General features: G+C 45.0%; 1 protein-coding gene across 3 annotated transcripts in view; it reads right to left on the bottom strand.

Annotated features, from left to right (window-relative positions):
- Window positions 1–3429: 3429 nt before the first annotated feature.
- Window positions 3430–24184, bottom strand: part of LOC137217845 (glycogenin-2-like) — a 35603-nt gene continuing 14848 nt past the window's right edge. For all 3 annotated transcript variants that reach the window (XM_067724816.1, XM_067724818.1, XM_067724817.1), the window contains 7 exons: window positions 23978–24140; window positions 21713–21839; window positions 19978–20200; window positions 17214–17408; window positions 8415–8519; window positions 7156–7263; window positions 3430–5151 (listed from right to left, as the gene is read on the bottom strand). In XM_067724816.1, coding sequence (XP_067580917.1) covers window positions 4996–5151; window positions 7156–7263; window positions 8415–8519; window positions 17214–17408; window positions 19978–20200; window positions 21713–21839; window positions 23978–24140 — 1077 coding nt within the window. In that variant the 3' untranslated portion in view covers window positions 3430–4995. The remainder of the gene's footprint in view (window positions 5152–7155; window positions 7264–8414; window positions 8520–17213; window positions 17409–19977; window positions 20201–21712; window positions 21840–23977; window positions 24141–24184) is intronic.

Below are 24184 nucleotides of genomic sequence, written 5' to 3'. Positions count from 1 at the left end.
AAAGACCATCCTTTCTCTAAGGCATTGCCTTTGCACTTGGTCAGACCCTTACGGGAAATAGTAGGTGCCCATGCCCAGGGTATTGGAAGATGAAATAATCAGGGACATCAAATGCTTGGTCCACATCTGGTCCCCAATACTGGGCGCTCTCTATACTGGTCTTGGCCCACTACTGAAACCTGGAAGGTCTAGAAAAGCTTTTCTGGAGGAGGACACAGTCTTGATGAAGAGCTGAGATCTAGACAGGCTGACAGAGTGTGTGTATTAGTTTCCTGGGGTGGTTGTAATAAATGACCACAAACCAGAGGCTTTAAACACTGTAAGTCCATCCTCCCCCATCCTGGAGACCAGACGTCTGAGGTCAAGGTGTCCCAGGGCCGCGCTCCCTCCAGAGGCTCCAGGGGAGGGTCCTTCCCGCCTCTTCCAGCTTCTGGGGGCTCCAGGCGTCCCTGGGCTTGTGGCCGCATCCCTCCCGTCTCTGCCTCTGTCTTCCTGGGGCTTCTCCTCTGTGTCGGGGTCTCTCCTCTTCTGTCTCTTAGAAGGACACCTACCAGAGCAGATTGCTTTGAAAAGGAAGCAGTATAAGGGTTTCTTCCCAACTTGTTTTCCTACTGTCTTTTCCCAAACTGCCAAGGTTATATTTTTACAAATCTCTTGTAGAGGTTCCTGGTTCCTTGAACAGTAAATAATCGAAAAATAGTTCTTGGATGACTTAGTAAAGGACTCATTCCAAGAACTTACGGGAAAAGGCAGGGGGTAAAAAAAAGTCCTTGAGAAACTGCTCTAAAAGGGCATGTCTTTCAACATTTCCTACAAAGCACTTGGCCAGAGAAATATTTTTGTGCGTTTTGTTGATACCAAGGAGTGGCCTTCTAGAAAAGTTATTTCGCATAACAAGCAGCAACAAGCCGGCAGAGTTAACTAACCCCACCAGGAAATCCGTGCATGTATCACGCAGACTGGGGGTGTCAAGCCCAAACATGGTGGGGGACCCACCAGAGACCAATGCGTGTGATTTGTTTCTTCTTTCTTCCCCAGCTCTATTATCATTGACGTGCAAACATGGTGTAAGTTGAAGGCTGCAACATAATGATTTCATGTATTTATTTACTTTTGAAATTCTGTGATCCATTTATTTATTTTTAGGCCACACTGCATGGCATGTGGGACCCTAGTTCCCTGACCAGGGATCCAACCTGCGCCCCCTGCATTGGAAGCTCGGGGTCTTCACCACTGGACCAGCAGGGAAGTCCTGATTTCATGGGTTGTTTTTTTTGCGGTACGCGGGCCTCTCGCTGTTGTGGCCTCTCCCGTTGCGGAGCACAGGCTCCGGACGCGCAGGCTCAGCGGCCATGGCTCACGGGCCCAGCCGCTCCGCGGCATGTGGGATCTTCCTGGACCGGGGCACGAACCCGCGTCCCCTGCATCGGCAGGCGGACCCTCAACCACTGCGCCACCAGGGAAGCCCTGATTTCATGTTTATAAATCTCGCCAAACGGTCACCACCAAGCATGAGCTCACACCTCCACCAGGTCACATAGTTGCCCTTTCTTTTTGGTGATGAGAACTTTTTAAGATCTACTCTCCTAGCGACTTCCGAGTTCGTAATACAGTATCGTCAGCTTTCATCACCGTGCTGTGCACTAGCCCATCCTGTTCCGTGTTCTGAATGTCTGTCCCCATCCCCAAGCTGTGTGAGTATCTACGTGACATCAAGTCCCATCTTTCTGTCCCCCATTAGCGGTTTGTTCTGGCGACAGTCCAGTGCTAGGTTGTTTTTTTTTTTAACTTTAAAAAAAATTTAATTGGCATATAGTTGCTTTACAATGTTGTGTCAGTTTCTGCTGTACAGCAAAGTGAAGCAGTTATATGTATACATATGCCACCTCTTTTTGCGATTTCCTTCCCATTTTTCCCCCTTTTTTAAATCATACAATTTGATTATTATAGTAAACTTGCTGATTCTCTGCTCATTACCTTGGTTAACAATCGGTGCTGTCTACGGACTGTCATACAGAGTGAAGTAAGTCAGAGAAAAACAAATATCGTATGCTCACACATATATGTGGAACCTAGAAAAATGGTACAGATGAACCGGTTTGCAGGGCAGAGAGACACAGACGTAGAGAACAAACGTACGGACACCAAGGGGGGAAAGCGGGGGTTGGGTGGTGGTGGTGGGATGAATTGGGCGATTGGGATTGACATGTACACACTAATATGTATAAAACAGATAACGAATAAGAACCTGCTGTATAAAATAAATAAATTTCAAAAAAAAAACCCGAACAACCAAAAATACTAAGACAGTAGTGGTATATAAGACATTACCTTAAGACACTAAGGTAAAAATGGCATGGTCCTCTAAAGGGCAGAGATCTATGAAATCGGGAAGGAGAATTGGTCTACTTTTCCTAATTCAGGTGTGGTGGCTAAAAGAAACCCTATTTTAGTTCAAGTTGTTCGCATTTCCACACCGAAACTCAGCAGCATTAGGATGACTCCTGTGCATTCAGCGCCAGGATGTGACCAAGTGACCTTGAATAACAAAAATACTTGCTGTGTTCCTGTAAATCTACACACCTTAATCCAGCCGGCCAGGTCAATACCTCTGGAAATGCTTTTTCTTCACCTGCCATTTCATCCTGCCCCAAAATAACTGGATAATATTTCTAGAACAATTAAATGTGTTTTTTTAAAAAAAAAACTCCTATGTACCAAAATATTAGTGATAGTATAGGTCAAATCACATCTCTCAAGGATTCAACTTATGTTCACTCTGCAGTCCTGACATTACACAGCCCGAATCCTGGCACTGGCATTCTTCAGGAAATAACCTCGTAGTACACCTCTTGGATGGATATTACTTAGACGTCGTTAAAATGTTCTTACAGGTTCTTGTACGTTCTCATGTATTGATTGAGCACGTGTCAGAGTGCCTGCCATTTGGAGAGAACTCAAAAAACCATGTGATGGGTGGATAGATGGATGATGGATGGATGGATGGATGAAAGGATGGATAGACGATGGATGGATAGAGGGATGACGGATAGGTGGATGGATGGATGAAAGGATGGATAGACGATGGATGGATAGAGGGATGACGGATAGGTGGATGGATGGATGGATGGGTGAAATGGACGAGTCAATGCTAGAAGAGTAGGCAGCATGCCTGGAGAGAACTTATGAGATTTCCGAGGGTAAGAAGTAAACAGTTCTACTCATTTTACTGCTACCACCCATTCTGAAAAAACCCATTTGGTTATTTAAGTTTATGGCAGGACGAAGGCGTCCCATGCCTGTGTTATCCCAATGGCTCGGAACACACCCCAACACACATCCGAAGGAGACCCCACTGCTGTCTTAAAATTTTAATTGCAGTGTGCTAGCCTTTGACTAACGTGAGGACTGACCCTAGGATGCGCAGCAGAAGTCCATTTTAAGCGTACACTTTTAGCCAATGAGCGATCGACCATAGGCACTGGAGAATCCTCTTCTCCAGAGAAGCTGGACCGGACTCAGATGTTCATCTCCTGGAACCCTCCTCTCACGGATGCCAGACTCAGGCTCCCGTTTCTTCTAGTCCAACACTATGGCTCAGAGCACAGACGTTCCTTCCCCAACACAAAGTTATGGGATAACTCTAACGGTTGGTGATCACCCCATGCAACCCACCCAAGGACTATGTCCCTAGGGCTATTTCCAAGTAGCCCCTGAAGCATCATCTGTGTGAAACCAACCAAGACGACCAATCATTCACCCATAGATAAAAAGAAACCACCCCTCCATAGCTCACACCTCACACACGTGAATGCCACAACGAGCCCCAGAAGTCCACCCAGACCTCAGATGGATTTGAACACAGCCCTCTCAAGCTTCTTCCACACCTGTGTCTAATGAACTCATGACTTTCGATTGCACACGCGTGATAAACCATTCCAACATTTAAAAACTACATTTCCTTCTCTTCAGTACAGCGACTGACATCCGGCTTTAATTATCCTACGGTGGCAACCAGCAATGACCCTGGGAGAAACTCCAACATACCGCATTCATTTCCGGATGCTTTTGGAGGGGAGGCTTTCTCATGGGATAAAGCGTCTAGTGTCATCGAACGGAGAACTGTCCCGAAAGAACCGAGTTGGCACGGCTTGGAGAGCAGAGTGACTCCATACTGTGAAGTGAGGTAGTGTGACCCAGCACAGGGCAGCCTGGTGTCCTGGGCCGCATACAGGTTTGCCTCGAAACAGCCTCGACCAAATCCAGCTACCGTGAGCGCACGGCCACCAGACACCCCTCAGCGTAAACCCTGGGTTCTTCTACACCAGTAGGTCAACCAGTTTGGAAGCGGTCACCTCTCCCAAGCCAGCTGGAATCTTCCTTCCAAATATCTCTGACACATCTCCATGGGGCACCTGTCAATGCACTTGCAAGTCCTCTTGGGTATTTTTGCTGAAGAGGAACCACAGCTGTGGTGTTTCTCAGCCATGCTTGGGAAAGTCCACACTGGAGTCACACTCAAGGCATCCGAACGTTTGCTGCATCTTCACAGGAAGGACTTTTCATTCTGCAAAGTCTCAAGGCACTGAATAAAGGTTCCCAGGGCACTCAATACCTCTCCTCGTGTTACGGGCACTGGGACAGAAACTCTGCAGTGACATCTAACCCTACGTAGGACGGACACGGCAGGACCTGCCCAGGACAGAATCCTGAGCTCCTTCAAGCAAGACCAGAGACCCAGGGTTGACCAGAAGGTTATTCCTGTTCCCTTTTGCCAACAAGGTGTAAAGGAGATGCAACCTCCTGGGGAACCCCCAGGAGGCATGGGTAGCTGGGGTCACACAGGCCTTTGAGCTGGGTTTTGGATGGACCACGTGACTGACATGAGGCACGCAAGCTGGTCAACCATAAAGAGAGGCACATCGTGGAAGAGTCTTTCCCTCGGAAAGGATTCGAGACGTTCATGGAACAGGGCCACCCAACGCCATGGTGCCATCACTGCAGGAAGCGGTCCAGCTTCTCCTGAATCCGGACAAACGCATCCTTCCCCAGGTAGTCGATGCGTCCCTCCTCCCACTTCCTCCGCTCCTCATCGGGACTCAGTGCCTTTTCTTCGATGGAAATCTCAGAGACGGAGATGGCCAGGTCCACCTAGGGAAGACAAGCCCACAGGAGACGGTGTTAGAAAAACCGTCGTCAGAGAGTGAAAGCCGGCCCGGGCATCCACCTGGCTGAGCAATCGGTTCCACGGACAAACCTCACCACGTCTCAGGGAGACGGTGCTGACACTTTGCTTCTGAACAAACCACACGCTGAATTTAATACAACCTTCTCACAAGAAGATGCTTAGTTGGTCTGACTTTTTTGAAATTTTATACTTTATCATTGTACTTGTGTCCACTTGTTCCTAAGACTTGTTTTAATGTCTAGCCACTAAACCCTTTCACACACGCTTATATGATCATCTTAATCTTTCCACCCACCAAAAAAAGGTTCTGTATCTGCTATAATTAAAATGGATAACCAACAAGGACCTCCTGTAGAGCACAGGGAACTCTGCTCAATATTATATCACAACCTAAATGGGAAAAGAATTTGAAAAAAGAATAGATACCGATCTATGTATAATGGAATCAGTGTGCTGTATACCTGAAACTGTCACAACATCGTTAATCAACTCTACTCCAAAATAAAATTAAAAGTTAAAAAAAAAAAAAAAACACGTTCTGTATCCCTGAGTGTAACCAAACTACGTGAAATGAAGAAAAGGTTCATATTGTGAAAATACAGTGTATGACATTTTGGACAGCCTGGCAAGACCATTTCAATACTAATTTAAATCTTTTTTTTTCTTGCCATGGCAGGGTTTCCATCTTCTTAAAGGATACGTATGAGGAAAATTATAAATACGCAAATGTGTACACATACACACACACACACACACACACACACACACACACACACACACCTGACTTTTGGTTGGCACGCAAATAGATCAGCAAAAGGGGGGCTGGGGGGTGGACAGTACTGGACACCAGACAGTTATGCTACTGTTTCTATCCACTAGGCATGCAACACTTTCTCCACTGTTTATCTGCCACGATGCTTTCAAAGAGTTTTTACATATAAGGTTCTGCTTTCTACACTCATCCCCGCACAGTTTATTGAAACATTGCCAACGTATTGCTCAAAGAAACTGCAAGAGTGAAAACAAGATATTTTCCAGGATAGCTCAGCACGTTTCCCCGCTAAGAGCGCTTGGACTGGGGCTCCGTGAGTTCCCGGGAATGAAAACTTTCTGGAAAGAATGGGACACATTCAACTATATCTCAATTAAAAAATAAATTCAAAAGAAGAGAGACCCCAGAGAGCTCCCTCACCCCTTCCTCCATGTGAGGAACCAGCAACAAGACACCCTCTGTGAGCCAGGAAGTGGGCTCTCACCAGACACCAAGAAATCCATTTCTTATTGTTCATAAGCCACCCAGACTATGGTGTTTCTGTTACCGCAGCCTCAACAGACAAAAACACAATCCAAAAAATCAACACGAATTTTCATCCTACACCCAACACTCAGCTCTACAGCTGTATTTGCTCTAAAAGACCAAAAGGTATTATTAAGATCATGGTTAGAGAGAAATGAAAGCATTTCATCATCATTAAAAGCATCATCGCACAGCCTGAAGTTTGAGACCAGAGCATCTGTAAGACGGAGAGTCACGAAGGAAGCATCTTTCACTTCCTTCTTCAAGAAGAAATCAACGCATGCTCGATTTGGATTGAAAGGTTCCCCCACCACCGCCAAATTTCCCAGCTTTTACGCTCGTCTTTTTAGACAGTGTGCATGAACTTCCAAGCCTACTTTGCGGGAAAACACAGCACAGCCCCATAACGTCAATTAACTTCTGCAGAACAGCTTTTGAAGAGAGAACGGGCGTGATTATCAGAGCAGAGGACAGGAAAGAGGGTGGACCGACCACCGCGGGCAAACGCAAGACAAACGGGTCTCAGGCAGCAGGAGAAGCAGGCGGACTCTTCTCTCCACAAGCGAGGCTCGAAATGGGGGTAACGCCAGTGCGTGTACGCAGCCGGCCCCTGAGTTAGCGCACAGCGTCCATCACGAGAGCTGGACAAGGCAGACAATGAGGACACCACCTCCAAAGCATCCTGGAGACTGGGGTCCCTGGTGACATCCACAGGGGGCTCCCGGCGTGGCTCCAAGGCTTCCTCAGGTGGGCCACCTTCCGCGCTCTCCACGGGCTGCTAGAAACATAACCGTTCCATCGTTAGTCTGCAGGGGGCTTCACAGGACCGCAGTCTTAACCAAAATGACAGAGAACTCTTTTTCCTGGGAAAATAAGACCAAACGAAGGGGTTGTGCTAAATAAGTAAGTAATTGAGTGTGCTCTGCCACTCTAAACTTCCCCCCAGCTTTTTCTTGCACAAGATGAGATGCTGACATTTATCATGCGATGTAAAGGTTAACGTTTCAAATCAGGAGACTGGGATTGACACATACACACTGCTATATATAAACTAGATCACTAATAAGGACCTACCGTAGAGCACAGGGAACTCTACTCAATACTCTGTAATGACCTATATGGGAAAAGAATCTAAAAAAGAGTGGATCTATGTGTATGTATAACAGATTTGCTTTGCTGTACAGCTGAAACGAACACAACATTGTAAATCAACTCTAGTAAAAATTTTAAAACAACAACAAAAATACTTTTCAGAGAGGGGCAATTAGTTTAGACCAAATGTCTACGGAAGCACTTGACTAAGATGGTCTGTCAACGAGATTAAGAGTCTGTCTGGATTTAATCTTCTGAGGATGCCTGGGGACAAAAGCCCAGATTCATGCGGGTAAATTTAGCGGGGGGAAAGAAAGGGAAAGCCATAATCCTTGAATAGTGACGTGAAACACGGGTGCAAAGTTGTCCCGAAAACTTAACAAAAATTAAGGAAGGCATATAGGCCATTTTGATGTTGTATCTTTTTCTTTTCTGAGTCTTCCTAAAGCAAGATATAAGAGAATGACCAAAGGACCAACACAAAACTCAGTGATGGAGGAGGGAAAAAAAATGTGAATAGACAACCAGGTCTCCTATCCACCTCGAAAATAAAGAGACTCGTCACAACACCATGGAAAAACCATTTAGAAAGGTCACGGGATGGTGAAGAAGCCCATGGGGCACCTCCTCTGGTGGTCGATGGACAGGCATGCAGAGACACGGCCATGCTTAAGAAGTAGAAGCAGGGAATTCCCAGGAGGTCCAGTGGTTAAGACCCTGAACTTCCAAGGCAGGGGGCGCAGATTCGATCCCTGGTCAGGGAACTAGGATCCCGTATGCTGTGCGGTACAGAAAAAAAAAAAAAAAGAATTAGAAAGAAACAGAAGTGAGTTATACCGAGTTGGTTTGGGTCCCTGTGAAGTCTGCGAATTGGGTGGAGGGTGGTGACAACGGGTCACACATCACTCCAGCGGAAGTCTCCATTTCCGGCCAACCTATCATCTAAAAAGAAAGAGCAAACGCCAAGTTAGGACAACCCTTCGTGCAAATACAAACACCCAATCAATGCTTTTCTGCCTCCAAATACGGCAAGTATGGCTCAGAGGAGCTCGCCAATGCCTGTGTCTGCTGCTTTTGGGCTCCTTGCATCTAAGCAGGACCACATGATGAATTCTCACCCACGGCGTTGAGGAGATGTGACCTGAGTCCGCCCCAGACTGGGTGCTGAGGTGGGGGACACGTTTCCTACCCTCTGCCCCACAGGTCAGGTGAAGAGCAATGTCCCTTGGCAGACAACCTCTTCCAATTTCAGCCGGGATTCCACAGGAAAACGAAACCCTACGGAAAACCATTTGAGCGACTAGTTTCTCGGCTCTCCCAAGGGTGGTACATAGCAAAGATCATCCCAGAGGCACAGGACACGACTTAATGCATTACAGGCGGTGGATGGCTTCCTCAAGGGAGCCTAACCCTTTCTTAAGGAGCCGCCGTGGACAAGGGCTTCCTTGGATGGTGATGGAGCAGAGGCCAAGGGGAGGAATCCTGGATCCCCGCAAGACCGCATGGACCACAGCACAGCTTTACCGCCTGGGCTGAGTGTGACACGCACCAGAAATACACTTGTATGTATTGGGGGGGCTATTTCTTACAGTAGCTAGCCCACCCCGATGAATTCAGGGTTGGGGGCCGAGGCCGCGCCCCCAGGCTGCAGCCCATTCAAGTCCAAAGGCTCCAGCAATGTAACTACAGAGAAGAGAACGCGGACACAGCTGCCCATCCTCACGGCAAACACACGGCAGGAATCGTGTCGTGGGCTGGGCTGACCCCGACTGTGGCGGTCAGACAGAGCTTCCTCCATGCGGGGAAGGCAGATTCCCCAGCCACTGCCCCAGAGATGCTGAGTGAGTTGACCTGACGCGGAGGCTGGCAACTCACACTCCCAGCTCCCAAATCTCTGATACCGGCTTTCCCGTCTTGGAGAAAGGGCAGGTCATCCCTGTATTAGCGGAGGCACCTACGTATACGTCCAAAGGATATTCACAGAGTGACGTAGGAAGACCAAAGAGTGGGCCACCCTCATGCAGCTTACTGTCTAAGGAGAGAGATGAATGTCCCACCAATAACAACTATAAGATGACAATCCTGTAAAATTCTGCAAAGGAAAATGACAGAGAACCAAGGGCAGGTTTATCAAGGTCAGATCGACCTCGTCAGGAGGGGTAAGGACTCCTGAAGCAGTAACATCTGGAACAAAGTTTGAAAGATGAGCAGGAGACGTGGGGAGAAAGAGACAATGGTGAGAAAAGCAGGACAGCACGCACGTGCAAATGTCCTGAGGCAGAGGTAAAGGAGGACATCAGGAAACTGAAGTAAGTTGGCAGTAAAAAGTGCACAAAAGTACATTTTTGGTGAAATTCAGTAAAAACATTTTTAATGTAGAAGAGAACACTGTGTTCATAAAGTTGCTCTTTTTAAATTTTGCTTTTTCTCTCTCGTCAACTTGAAAGTGCCAATTAAAATACAGGCTCATAAAAAGGAACAAAATCATGCCATTTGCAGCAACATGGATGGACCTAGAGATGATCATACTCAGTGAAGTAAGTCAGAGAAAGACAAATATCGCATGATATCACTTACATGTGGAATCTACAATATGACACTCATGAACTTATCTATAAAACAGAAACAGGCTCACAGATACAGAGAACAGACCGGTGGTTGCCAAGGTTGCGGGGGAGGGATTGATCAGGAGTTTGGGATTAGCAGATGCAAACTATTATATATAGGATGGATAAATGACAAGGTCCTACTGTAGAGCACAGGGAACTATGTTCAATATCTTGTGATAAACCATCATGGAAAAGAATATGAAAAAGAACAGATACATGTATAACAACCACTTCGCCGTACAGCAGAAATTAACACAACACTGGAAATCAACTATAATTCAATAAAATATTAAAAAAAAAATAAAAACAAAAAATATGGGCTCATTCTTCCTGATCTTGATTATGTACGTGAAAGCCAAAAATAAAATTAAGTTCTAATAATTACAGTAGAAAATAAAATGATAACTTTATCCAAAACATGAAAGGCCAGGATAATAACAGCTCCTTTGTATTAGGTGTTCAACACTGGTCCCTAAATTAAACTCATAAACTTGTTACGCATTATTCCTTTTAATCTCACAACAACCCCATGACGTAGAGTCTGATCCCTTCTCTTACTGAGGAAAAGTTGAACTTTCAGACAGAGATACTCGTTAAACATGCCAGACGTAGCAAGGGAGAGAGGGGGGATTTGAATTCACACCTCTCTGACTACCAAGCCCTCTACGAGCCCTATTCAATCCACATCATTAATGCATCCTAAGTCTCCCTGGTGTACAAAACACCAAAACAACCTTTAGGGAAAAAAAAATGACGAATGAGATAATTGCACTACCTACAAATAATAAATACCATAAAAATAAATAATTTCCTCATCCAATCAGGGTTGGGTAGTGGAATTTTCTAGTTTGAATCCTAACACCCATTGAAAAAAAGAAACTGGATAAATTACTTACTGTCTCTGAAACTCAAGTTCTTTAATCATACACAGCACGGACACTTGATGTCACGGACAAACGAAGCAGTTGGCCTGGCAAACGGTTAATTGCCAACAGATGTGAGTAATCTCAGAAAGATTAGTTGAACCGGATTAGGAAAATGTCACTTTTGTCAGCTTAATTTCTCTCAAGAAAGAACACATAAATAAATTCCACGTGGGCCATCGTGAAACTTTATCCTTCCTTGGAAGAGATTTAACTCAGGGTCATTTACTTGATAAGAAAGGATGAACTAATAATACAACTTTTCCACTTGTCTTCTGCAGATGTGTTAGGCTCTTACAAATTTAAACAGGAAAAGAAGTTATGTCAACTCACGCTAACATTTCTGAACAAGACCCCTAGACGTAGATACAAACTTCTGAACAAGACCACTAGACACAGATGCAAACTACTATATATAAAATAGGTGAACAACAAGGATTTACTGTATAGCACAGGGAACTATATTCGATATCTTGTAATAAGCTATAATGGAAAAGAATATGAAAAAAATATATGTACATATATATGTTTAATTGCTGTACACTTGAAACTAACACAACATTGTAAATCAACTATACTTCAATAAAAAAAAGAGGAAAAAAAACACAATGAACGTTAACAACTAAAATATAAACTGAAACAGTAATAGTAAATATTCCCCTTACTCTTCCTAGCCACAAACAGGGACGTCTTTCTTCACATGTGCAGAAAGCCAGGAGAGAATTCCAAGACAAGGATTTGATACTATGATGGTGCAACGCCAGCCTTTCAGCCAACGGCTGGCAGGCTTACGAACACACCTACGTAAAATGTGACTTCTGCATTTATTTTTCTCCTGAGATGATCACTATTTCACTGATCCACACCCCTAACTAGCTGCTGCAAGCTTGGGTCACCTTGAAAAGAGAGACTCTCAGATTGGAAACAATTCAGAGGATTCTCAGGTCAAAGAAGACAGAGCCGCTGAAGGATGGAAAGTAGCTTGAGAAGCCAGTGACTCTAAGCCCAGAAAGATGAACGCGGAAAGAGAGCATCGTAAAGCCAGACTGTGTGGGGAACGGACCGCCAACAGACAGACACAGAGTGCTCACATACACAGCCCGAGCAGGTAAGTTTAGGACACACGATGAAGACACACTCCTCTGCATCATGGGCTATCATCTTGTGAACGTTATGACTGCAAGAGGTGGTGAAAACTAAAAAGTGTAAATATACAAATCTATTCAAGAACCGAAGAGGGATTTTTCCACTTTCATCAATGGGTGAAGCTACTTGTTTCCCGGTAAACCTCCTGCCAAAAGCAACTTAAAATTCTAGACCAAAAAAAAAAAAATATATATATATATATACATACACACACACACACACACACACATATTTCTTTTATTTCCCCTCGAGGCAACTGAAAGGCTATAGCCCTGAGGAGCCCATAAATAATGAGGTATCCAAGAGGGACACTCTAAACACAAGCTTTCATTTAGGACGCCACTGAAAAGAGAACCAGCAAAAGACCAACCTTCACAAACACCAAAACCCAATTTCACTCCAACTCAACCTCTAATAGCATGTGGGCAAACCATCTCTATGAAAACTTCCTACTGAGAAAAGAAAAACAACACATAAGAAATGCTCTCTGAGTCTGCCTGCCGATGCAGGGGACACGGGTTCGTGCCCCGGTCCGGGAAGATCCCACATGCCGCGGAGCGGCTGGGCCCGTGAGCCATGGCCGCTGAGCCTGCCCGTCCGGAGCCTGTGCTCCGCAACGGGAGAGGCCACAACAGTGAGAGGCCCGTGTACAGCAAAAAAAAAAAAAAAAAAAAAAAGAAATGCTCTCTGGGTGATCCTGTGATTCAGAGCCTCAGAGGATCCCTGCCATTTTTCCATACACAACGTCTTGCAGTCAATCAGAAATCAACCAGCACGCAGCGAGACAAGACCAAAGGCGTGAAAATCAAGAGAAAACGAAATCAAAGCACAAAACCAGATCCATGTGAGACACAGATGTATGGTGGACGGCACACAGACTGTAACTGAACGTGGAAAATACTTTAAATGATGGGACAAGTTGGAGAGTTTCAAGGGAGTACTGAAAACCCCCTCGTAAACATTTGGCGTTTATGTGGACTAAAAACACGATAGTTGAAATAAAGTGTGCAGGATGTGGGTTTAACAGCTGATTAGACACAGCCAAAGAGAAGACTGGTTAACTGGAAAACAGGCCAGTAGACGGAAGCACGGGAAGACAGATGGGAGAAGTGTGTCACAGACACATGGGATGCGATGAAATTCCTACTGTAGATGTCATTGGAATCACAGAAGGATAGGGAAGTGGGAAGAGGAGAGAGACACAGACAGAGAAAGAAAGGGCAGAAGGAATACAGTTTCAATAAGTGCTACAAACCCAAATAGGGTAAATTCAAATGATAATAAAAAGTCATTATGATAAAAACCGGAGCCTAAGAGAAAGATGTTAAAAGCAGACCAAAAAGACACATGACCTTCAAATGTATAAACATAAGACTGGGAGATGAATTCTTGGAGAAATAATGGAAGTCAGATGATTTTGAAACGTCTTCCGAGTGTCACTGTAAGGGAATTGCCAAGTAAGAATTCCATCCCCTCGGTGGGAATATAAGTGGGTGTAGCCACTACGGAGAAGAGGATGGAGATTCCTTAAGAAACTAAAAACAGAGTTACCATATGATCCAGCAATTCCACTCCTGGGCATGTATCCAGAAAAGATGAAAACTCTAATTTGAAAAGACACATGCACCCCCATGTTCACAGCAGCACTATTCACAAGACGTGGAAGCAGCCTAACTGTCCACCGACAGATGAATGGATAAAGAAGATGTGTACATATATAAGACGTGGTACATGTATACAATGGAATATTACTCAGCCATAAAAAAGGAATGAAATAACACCATTTGCAGCAACATGGATGCAAGTAGAGATTGTCATACTGAGTGAAGTAAGTCAGACAGAGAAAGACAAATACCATACGATATCACTTATATGCAGAATCTAAAAAAATGGTACAAATGGACCTATTTACAAAACAGAAACAGACTCACAGACATAGAAAACAAACGTACAGTTACCAAAGGGGAAGGGGGGGGATAAATTAAGAGTTTGGGATTAGCAGACACACATTACTATATATAAAATAGATAAACAAGGACCTACTGTTTAGCACAGGAAGCTATATTCATTATCTTATAATAACCTATAATGGAAATGAATCTGAAAAAGTATATATATATATATATGTATATATATATATGTGTGTGTGTATATATATATATATATATATATGACTGAATCACTTTGTTGTACACCTGAAACCAACACAACACTGTAAATCAACTATACTTCAATTTTAAAAATATACGTATATACCATTTCCCAAGGGGGGGAGGAACCCATAGGATTAGCGACTCCAAAAACAGAGCCACCTAGTAACGTGTGAGTATCTGACTGATGGCCAAGGAGACATGACAAAGCAGTGGAGATGTAACAGTTTTGACTGCAAACCATGCTGAGTTCATTACAGATCCACACATAACAGTGATGTATGTGGACCCCAAACTCATTCATCACGTAACATCAATTCCAGATCAATTATATACTTTAATGTAAAAAGAATAAAAAATCCATAAGACGTCAGAGGTGATGAGCTTTATGACCCTGATTTAGAGACAGATTTCCTAAAAGGTAAACAAAACCCACTCCTCATATAGGAAACATTAACAAATTGGTCTAAACTAGGTACTTCTTTTCATCCAAGGATACCATTTAGAAATTAACCATAGCAAAAACAGCCAACAACTTCAAAAAAACAAGGAAAGGCATCCCTAATCTTTCCACTAACTGCATTTCCCAACCCAAGAGGCTATAGGACAGGACACTTGGCTGAGAAGATAACAAACTGCAAAAATATTTATCTAACACACATGCCTTTATATGGGAAATAAATGAGATATTCAACTTTTTTTTTTTTTTTTTTTTTTTTGCGGCACGCGGGCCTCTCACTGCTGCGGCCTCTCCCGTTGCGGAGCACAGGCTCCGGACGCGCAGGTTCAGCGGCCGTGGCGCACGGGCCCAGCCGCTCCGCAGCATGTGGGATCCTCCCGGACCGGGACACGAACCTGTGTACCCTGCATCGGCAGGCGGACTCTCAACCACTGCGCCACCAGGGAAGCCCAAGATATTCAACTTTTGAAAACGGAGACCTACTCCTCGACACTGCCATGACTATACATACAAAGGCTGCTACTTGGAATAAGGATCCCAGATCCAGACACCCAGCTCTTCCGCAGTTACAGGAATTTATGAAAATCGTTTTTTTGGTTTTTTGGACTGGTTCCAAATCCCCAAAATGAAGAACCCAGAGTGAATCATTCAATGGATGGCCGGTAGGTGGCAGCAATGCTGCATAATTAATGGCAAAGATGGCCTGGGAGTGCAAAATAATGAAATATACACACACACACCGCAAAAAAGCCCCCCTTCCTTATAGAAGGGCAATGACCTTCTCATTTTTAGAGACACAAACTAGGTGGCTTAAAACAATGCCATCATCAAAAAATCTACAAACAATAAACGCTGGAGAGGGTGTGGAGAAAAGGGAACCCTCCTGCACTGTGGGTAGGAATGTCAACTGGTGCAGCCAGTGTGGAGAACAGGATGGACGTTCCTCAAAATACTAACAGTAGAGCTACCATATGACCCAGCAAGCCCACTCCTGGGCATAAACCCAGAGCAAACCATAATTAGAAAAGACACATGCACCCGTATGTTCACTGCAGCACTGTTTACAGTAGCCAGGACATGGAAGCAACCTAAATGTCCATCAACAGAGGAATGGATAAAGAAGATGTGGCACATATATACAATGGAATATTACTCAGGCATAAAAAAGAATGAAATAGTGCCATTTGCAGAGACATGGATGGACCTAGAGACTGTCATACAGAGTGAAGTAAGTCAGAAAAAGAGAATCAAATATCGTGTAATATCGCTTCTGTGTGGACTCTAGAAAGATGATACAGATGAACTTATTTGCAAAGCAGAAACAGAGACACAGATGTAGAGAACAAACTTATGGTTACCGGGGGGGAGGGAAGGTGGGGTGGGATGAATTGGGAGATTGGAATGGACATACATACACTACTATATATAAAATAGATAACTAATGAGAACCTACTGTAGAGCACAGGGAACTCTACTCAGTGCTCTGTGGTGACCTAAACGGGAAGGGAGTCCAAAAAAGAGGGGATATATGGATACGTAGAGTTGATTCACTTAGCTGTACAGCAGAAACTCACGCAACATTGTAAAGCAACGACACACTAAAAGAAATTAGTTTTAAAAAACGGACACAAGAATTGTGCTCTGGTGCTGCTGAACAGGAACAGTATACCGTACAGTGCTTAGGGCTGCACCTGGCAAAAGAATCAACCTTCAGGAAGTGTGAAAAGCAAAACAAAAAAAAAACAATGCAGACTGATGACGTTAACAGTTCTGGAGGTCAGACGTCCATGCTGGGTCTCACTGGGCAGCTGTCCTTGGCAAGGCTGAGTTCCTTCTGGAGGTTCTAGCCAATGGCCCATTTCTTCGCCTCTTCCAGCTCATAGAGGCACCTGTGGCTCCCGTACACCTTCAAAGCCAGAAGCTCACATCTTCCCATCGCTCCCCGTCTCACTCCTGCTTCTCTCCCATCTCATCAAGCTTCCTTTCGCCTCCCTCTTAGGAGAACCCTCGTGACGACACTGTGTCCTCCCCGGATAAGCCAGGACCACGTCCCCACGTCAAGGTCCTTAACTCAATGCCGCCTGCAAAGACCCCGTTTCCATATAAGGCAGCATTTCCAGCTTCCAGGGATTAGATGCAGCTGTCATTGGCTTTACTGTGACGTGCAATTTTGCCATTTTCTCTAAAGAAACTCAGGAGGCCCTAATACCACAGAGCAAACTGAAGACAGGTTCCTCCCGTCCCCCCAGCCCCTCCCCGGGACCCCGGGGAGTATCCTCTCTGCTTCATCTCGCGGGGGAACCAGCGTCTGTGTCCCCATCGCACCGGTGCGAAGAGCACATACTTACATCTTCCACAGGGCATGCGTCAGGCGAAGCGGGGGTCTCCTCCACCACCACCATGGTGCTCTCAGGCCAAGGCTGGCGGGGCCCCTCCGCCCAATTGGTACAGGGCTCCCCGGAGCGGGGCACAGCATTTGCACACGACCCCTCAGCAGTGGGCGCTGAACTTGAACAAGGCACCCCAGCGCCCCCGAGGTGAGCCTGCAAGAAAAGGTATTCACAGTTAGCAAGGTCCTCCTGACATCTTTGCCAATCTCCCACTGCCCATCCCCTCCCCTGTGTGGCCAGTGGTCCCCAGTGCCGACATCCGCGTTCACATTACTGCTCCAGGTAGGAAGGACCCCCAGGCACAGGGTCTCCACGTTTTACTCTTAGAACCACCTGACTTGGTCTTATTTTCCTTCCTAGCCAACCCAGTACCTCGCATACTGCTTTGCAGAAAAGAACAGCAACTTCCTATCAAGAATCTGAATAAACTCCTACTCATTCGTGTCGCATGGTCAGAGAAAGCTTTAGTTCTCTTGAAAAGCAGCACCCAGGTGCACCAAACAGAAACCATAGTAAAAACGCTAAAATGTGAACTCGTTTCAAGATCCCAACGCAAGCATCTGCGGACACTGCACTCCGTTGTACCGATACATGCACTAGTCAAAAACTGACCAGGAAATAAAATTTCCTGGGACCTTATTTTAAAAGGTCTTTGGGGCTTCCCTGGTGGCGCAGTGGTTGAGAGTCCGCCTGCCGATGCAGGGGACACGGGTTCGTGCCCCGGTCCGGGAAGATCCCACATGCCGCGGAGCGGCTGGGCCCGTGAGCCATGGCCGCTGAGCCTGCGCGTCCGGAGCCTGTGCCCCGCAACGGGAGAGGCCACAACAGTGAGAGGCCCGCGTACCGCAAAAAAAAATAAATAAATAAATAAATAAAATAAAAAATAAAAGGTCTTTGGCAAGGCAGGTGCCTCCCTGTTAAGTCCACTGCAGGGGGACTTCCCTGGTGGTCCAGTGGGTAAGATTCCGCGCTCACAACGAAGGGGGCCCAGCTTCGATCCCTGGTCGGGGAACTAGATCCTGCATGCATGCCACAACTAAGAAGTCCGAGTGCCACAACTAAAGATCCCACAGGCCACAACTAAGACCAGTTGCAGCCAAAAAAAAAAAAAAAAATTCACTGCAGAAACTCTACTATGGACAGCATGTAGGGTTACAGTTATAAAAAATCAAATGGGGCTTCCCTGGTGGCGCAGTGGTTAAGAATCCGCCTGCCAATGCAGTGAACATGGGTTCGAGCCCTGGTCCGGGAAGATCCCACATGCCGCGGAGCAACCAAGCCCGTGCGCCACAACTACTGAGCCTGCGCTCTACAGCCCGCGAGCCACAACTACTGAAGCCCGTGCGCCTAGAGCCCGTGCTCCGCAGCCAGAGAAGCCACCGCAATGAGAAGCCCGTGCACCGCAACAAAGAGTAGCCCCTGCTCGCCACAACTAGAGAAAGCTTGCACACAGCAATGAAGACCCAACGCAGCCGAAAATAAAAATAAAATAAATTTAAAAAAAAAAGAAACCACCTCCGAATGCTACTTCCATCGAGGAGGGAAAGTGGAAAACGCCCCCTCCAATGACATTTGTAATCAATCATCTTTAGCCACTTAATCTGTGAGGGGCTCTTTCTCTGATGAAGGCGGCTAATTTAAATAATGATTTTTATGCATCAGCCCTGTTAAATCACAGCAGCAATTCTGCTCATGAAACATTTACGGTTTTACACCAAAAAAAAAAAAAATGTTGCCTGCCTCTTTCAGCATCCTCCTGCATTAGATATAGGCTGTAGACGCAGAAGGAAAACTAGCACAAGACCTAAAGTTGGGCTGGCCATTAACTTCCAACTATGGTCTTTCTTTCTTGCGACGAAATGACGTATCTTTCCTTGCCCGAGCCCTTCCTGGGGTGTATCAACATTATTTACTACCTTCTAATTCCGTCCTTTTTTAATGAACATGTCTATAAACACTGAACTTTTAAAAAACCTTATTTCTTTCATTAATGTAGGCCTTGACAGATTTTTTTAAAATATGTAACTTGGTGAGGGATTCCCTGGCGGTCCAGCGGTTAGGACTCTGCACTTTCACTGCTGAGGGGGTGGGTTCAATCCCTGGTCAGGGAACTAAGGTCCTGTAAGCCAGAAAAAAGAATTTGGAATAAAAAGTGACATTTTAAAAAGAAATAAATAAAAATATAACTTGACAATTGCTTAAGATATCCTAAATCTGTCTTTCCTGAAACATAAAAAATGAGAAGAGGGACTTCCCTGCGGGCACAGAGGTTAAGAATCCACCTGCTAACGCAGGGGACACGGGTTCGACCCCTGGTCCGCGAAGAGCCCACATGCCACGGAGCAACTAAGCCCGTGCGCCACAACTACTGAGCCTGTGCTCTAGAGCCCGCGAGCCACAACTGCTTAACCCGCACACCTAGAGCCTGTGCACCGCAACAAGAGAAGCCACCGCAATGAGAAGCTCGTGCACCACAGCGAAGAGTAGCCCCCACTCGCCGCAACTAGAGAAAGCCCGCGTGTAGCAACGAAGACCCAACGCAGCCAAAAATAAATAACTTAATTAATTTTTAAAAAAGAATAAAACCACTTATAAAAAAAAATGAGAAGAGACTCCAAAAAAAGAGGGAGGAACGTGTATTTGAAGAAAACCCACAGGTGTGGATCACGGAGAGTTTATCCCCGGTCTGAACTCTTGGATGTCAAGGGTATTGTGTGCTTACTGTGTGTCCTGGAGATGTCTGTTCGTCCTCGTGCAGGATATTTTCATAAAGAGGCAGAATGCTGCGGTGGTAAATCCCCCACCAGAGGTTAAGGAAGGACGTCTGATGCTGGCTGACAGACCCAGAGCCCTCCTCCAAGACGGAGCCCGTCTGGGGATTGTACTTGTAGTTCCAAGGCTTCGTGGACCCCAAAAAGTGGACCACCTTCGCGCTCGAGCCGAATCTGAGGAGGAAACACAAAGCATCCGGCCTTCCTCTTGGAAGTGACCACACACAGAGAGCCTGTGACAAGCACAGGACTCATCACAGACAGCGGGACGTAAAGATGCATCTCAACGAGTTATGGACGATCCTGTCATTAACGACCGCCTAGACTTGCGGTAAAAATAACTGCTTCATCAATCCACGTTTGCAGCCTTTCATTTTCCACAGACCAAGAAACATGATCATAACTCACTTGGGATGTTCCCCAAAACGGGAAGAAGAAATCAGGAGTCTTTTAGAAAGATGGGCAGTACCGTAGCCCAAATCATCTTATCCTGAAAACGATAAAAACTTTAAAAAGTTGATTTTATAGTAGATAACGCAAGCTGCAGACCAGGAAACTGGCTTCTTGTACAAGATGGTGAAGTTTACCCTCTCGACCTTTTTTTTTTTCATTATCACCACTCTCACCAACCTCGAAACTTTTTAAACAATTTTTTCTTAATTGCTTTCCTATGACATTTTAATATCATATTTGCCTTGTATATCTACATTCTGTAGGTACAGCCGTGCTTTTTACATTAAAAAGGATATGATGGCTTTACACCCCACAAACCAGTGTCTGCCTCCTTGGGGGCAGTGCAGCCCCTATTAAAAAAGCACGCTCAAAATCTTCTCAGATTTCCCATTTTCACTTATAACAATGTCCCCTAGAGCAGAGGATCTCACACATTTGGTTCTAGGACCTCTTGACATTCTTACAAATCACAGAGGAACAAAAAATGTTTGTTCACGTGGATTCCATCTGTCCATATTCACCGCAACAGAAGTTAAAACTGAGAAATTAGAAAACCCGTGTACCAACTCATTAAAAAACCGTGGGCCCATTATATGTTAACGTAACTTTTATATTTTTTCATAAAGTGTAACTATAACTATATATTACTATATACCTTTTAAATGTGTAAAAAGTGACATCTTTCATATCTCTTCATAAACTATAACTATATATATATTTTTAAAATGCGTAAAATGCCACATCTTTCGTATCTTTTCATAAAATATAACTCTCTATATAACTATATTTTTAAAAATTTGTAAAACGAGTGACACTGCCTATTTTACGAGGAGACGGTTGGTTTCTCATATCTGCACCTGCATTCAGTACAATGCTTTTTTATCACATCATGTCATGGCGTTTCTGTAAAATCCCACTGTCCAATTATGAGAAAACAAGAGTGAAAAGATGAAAATGACATGTTAAAATTAAGTTTTTAAAAGTCGCTTTGACTTCAAAGACCCTTGAGAGAGGGGCGGGGAACCCCTGGGGGTTCCCTGGGCAACACTTTGGGAACCACTCTCATTAAGCCTAGCTGCCTTGATGACCTATCATGTAAAGCAATAAATAAGCGAGCAGAAGGATGATCTGGTTTTTTTTTTTTTTTCCTTCAAAATGCCAAAAGGTGATATTAGATTCTGAGAGAGGATGGTGGACCAGGTATAGAAGAATTGGGTTTGGCACGAAACTCACTGTTTGAAAGCAGGGCTGTAGGTGTAGGCCGTGTTGCTACTCAAGTTATAAATGAATGGCAAGTGTTTCTGGATGTCTGCTGTGGACCAGTTGCTGAAGAAACTGTTCAACAAGCCTTGGTCTGCCCCTAGAGAGTAAACAAACAGCCAAAGAAGTTAATAAAGAATGGTACAGTGCACCGAGAGAATGCAAGACATGTTTGAAGACATCATGGAAAGACACGGGTATCCCAGAGCACAAATTACATTTCCTCTCTCAACCCACTAAAACATGGTCGTTGTCTCAAAAGTGACGGATAACCCACTCCATTCACTTAAAAAGTGCATAGTCTCGGGACTTCCTGGGTGGTCCAGCAGTAAAGAATCTGCCTTCCAATGCAGGGGATGCAGGTATGATCCCTGTCCGGGAACCAAGATCCCACATGCCATGGGGCAACTAAGCCCACGCGCTACAACTACTGAGCTCGCACACCTCAACGAGAGAGCCCATGTGCTGCAAACTACAGAGCTCATGTGCTCTGGACCCCGCACACCACAATTAGAGACAGGAAAAAAAAAACACAAACGCCACAACTAGAGAGAAGCCCGCATGCCACAAAGAAGAATCCACAGCTCAACCAAAGATCCTGCGTGCCACAACTAAGACCCAAAGCAGCCAAACAAAGAAAATAAAATGAAATAAAAATAAAAAGTGCATAGTCTCTCCAGAATTCTCCACCGATGGTGCAAACAATTAATAATAAAATCGCACACGGTCTCCAAAATTCTCCACCCCTCCCCAGGGAATTCTATCTGGTATTGACAATCGCTGTTCCCATCAATTTTGCCAACTTTGTTACCTCGTCCTTACCTAGAAGGAATTTTTCTTTTCTTTTTTCTATCAATGTTTATTATTATGTCTTTATTGAGGTATAGCTGCTGTACAATAGTATGTAAGTTACAGGTGTATAATACAGTGATCACAATCTTTTAGACATTATACTCCATTTATAAACATTATAAAATCTTGGCTCTGTTCCCAGTGTTGTACAATATGTCCCTGTAGCTTATTTTATACCTAATAGTTTGTACCTCTTAATCCCCTATCCCTATTCTGCCCCCCATCACCACTGATAAACACTCATTTGTTCTCTGTATTTATGAGTCTGCTTCTTTTCTGTTACATTCACTAGTTTGTTGTATTTTTTAGATCCACATATAAGTGATACCATACAGCATACAGCATTTGTTTTTCTCTGTCTGACTTGTTTCACTTAGCATCATGCCCTCCAAGTCCATCCATGCTGCTGCAAATGGCAATATTTCATTCTTTTTCATGGCTGAGTAATATTCCATTGTGTATATGCCACATCTCTTTTATCTACTCATCTGTGGACACTGATGTTGCTTCAATAGCTTGACTACTGTAAATAGTGTTGCTATGAACACTGGGGTGCACGTGTCTTTACAAATTAGCGTTTCTGGGTTTTTTTTGGATATATGCCCAGAAGTGGAATTGCTAGATCATATGGCAGTTCTCGTTTTAGTTTTTTGAGGAAACTCCATCCCGTTTTCCACAGTGGCTGCACCAACCTACATTCCAATTTTTCAATAGTCTACCATTTTCCTTCCCATTACAAAAATTCTAGTATTTTCCCCATGTACTAACGCCTGTTCAGGCAACTGTCTGGTTCCAGTTCATTCTCCCCTTTATTCTATATCGGGGTTGGCCAACGAAGGCTTGCACCCATTTTTGTAAATAAGTTTTACTGGAACACATCCACGCTCATTTAAGTCCTGTCAATGGCTGATTTCACCCTACAACGACAGGGATGAATATCTGTCACAGAGACGATACGCCCCACGATGCTGAAAACATTAATCACCTGGTCCTTTTTTATTTTGGCTGCGCCGTGAGGTCTGCGGGATCGTAGTTCCCCAACCAGGGATGGAACCCGTGCCCCCTGAAGTGGAAGTGCGGAGTTCTCACCACTGGACCGCCAGGGAAGTCGCCTATAGGGCCCTTTAGAGAAAGGTTGTCCACACATCCTATGTGATCAGGACTGAGGAGTTCTCCCTTCTACCCATCGAAGATATTGTCAACGGTCCTCTCTACTGTGTACTTACTTACTTATATCTTCATCTCCTCCTGCACTTGTTCTTCAATCCCCAACTTTAACTTGCCGCTCACAGACACGGGGTGGTGGGGCCTATAGCTGTCGGTGGGGCAGAGGGATGTGTTCAGGCCCCTCTCTCTCCCACAAATGTCCAGCTGCCGTTCACCTACCGTCAAAGCTGCCGTGGTCCGTGGCGTGCCGCAGCAAGAGGCCATGCGTCTCCAGGGAAGGTTGGAAGACAAACACCCCGCTATTGAAGCAATCCGGCCATCCGGGATCCGGGGCCGCAGAAAGCTCTCTCCTACTGAACAGCTCATCGATATTGGACAGCACCTGGAGCAACAGAGCGTGGGGGACCCGTACGATCTCACAGGGAA

Source organism: Pseudorca crassidens, chromosome Y (genome assembly GCF_039906515.1).
Source record: "Pseudorca crassidens isolate mPseCra1 chromosome Y, mPseCra1.hap1, whole genome shotgun sequence".
NCBI lineage: Eukaryota > Metazoa > Chordata > Mammalia > Artiodactyla > Delphinidae > Pseudorca > Pseudorca crassidens.
This window is presented reverse-complemented; position numbering and strand designations above follow the sequence as displayed.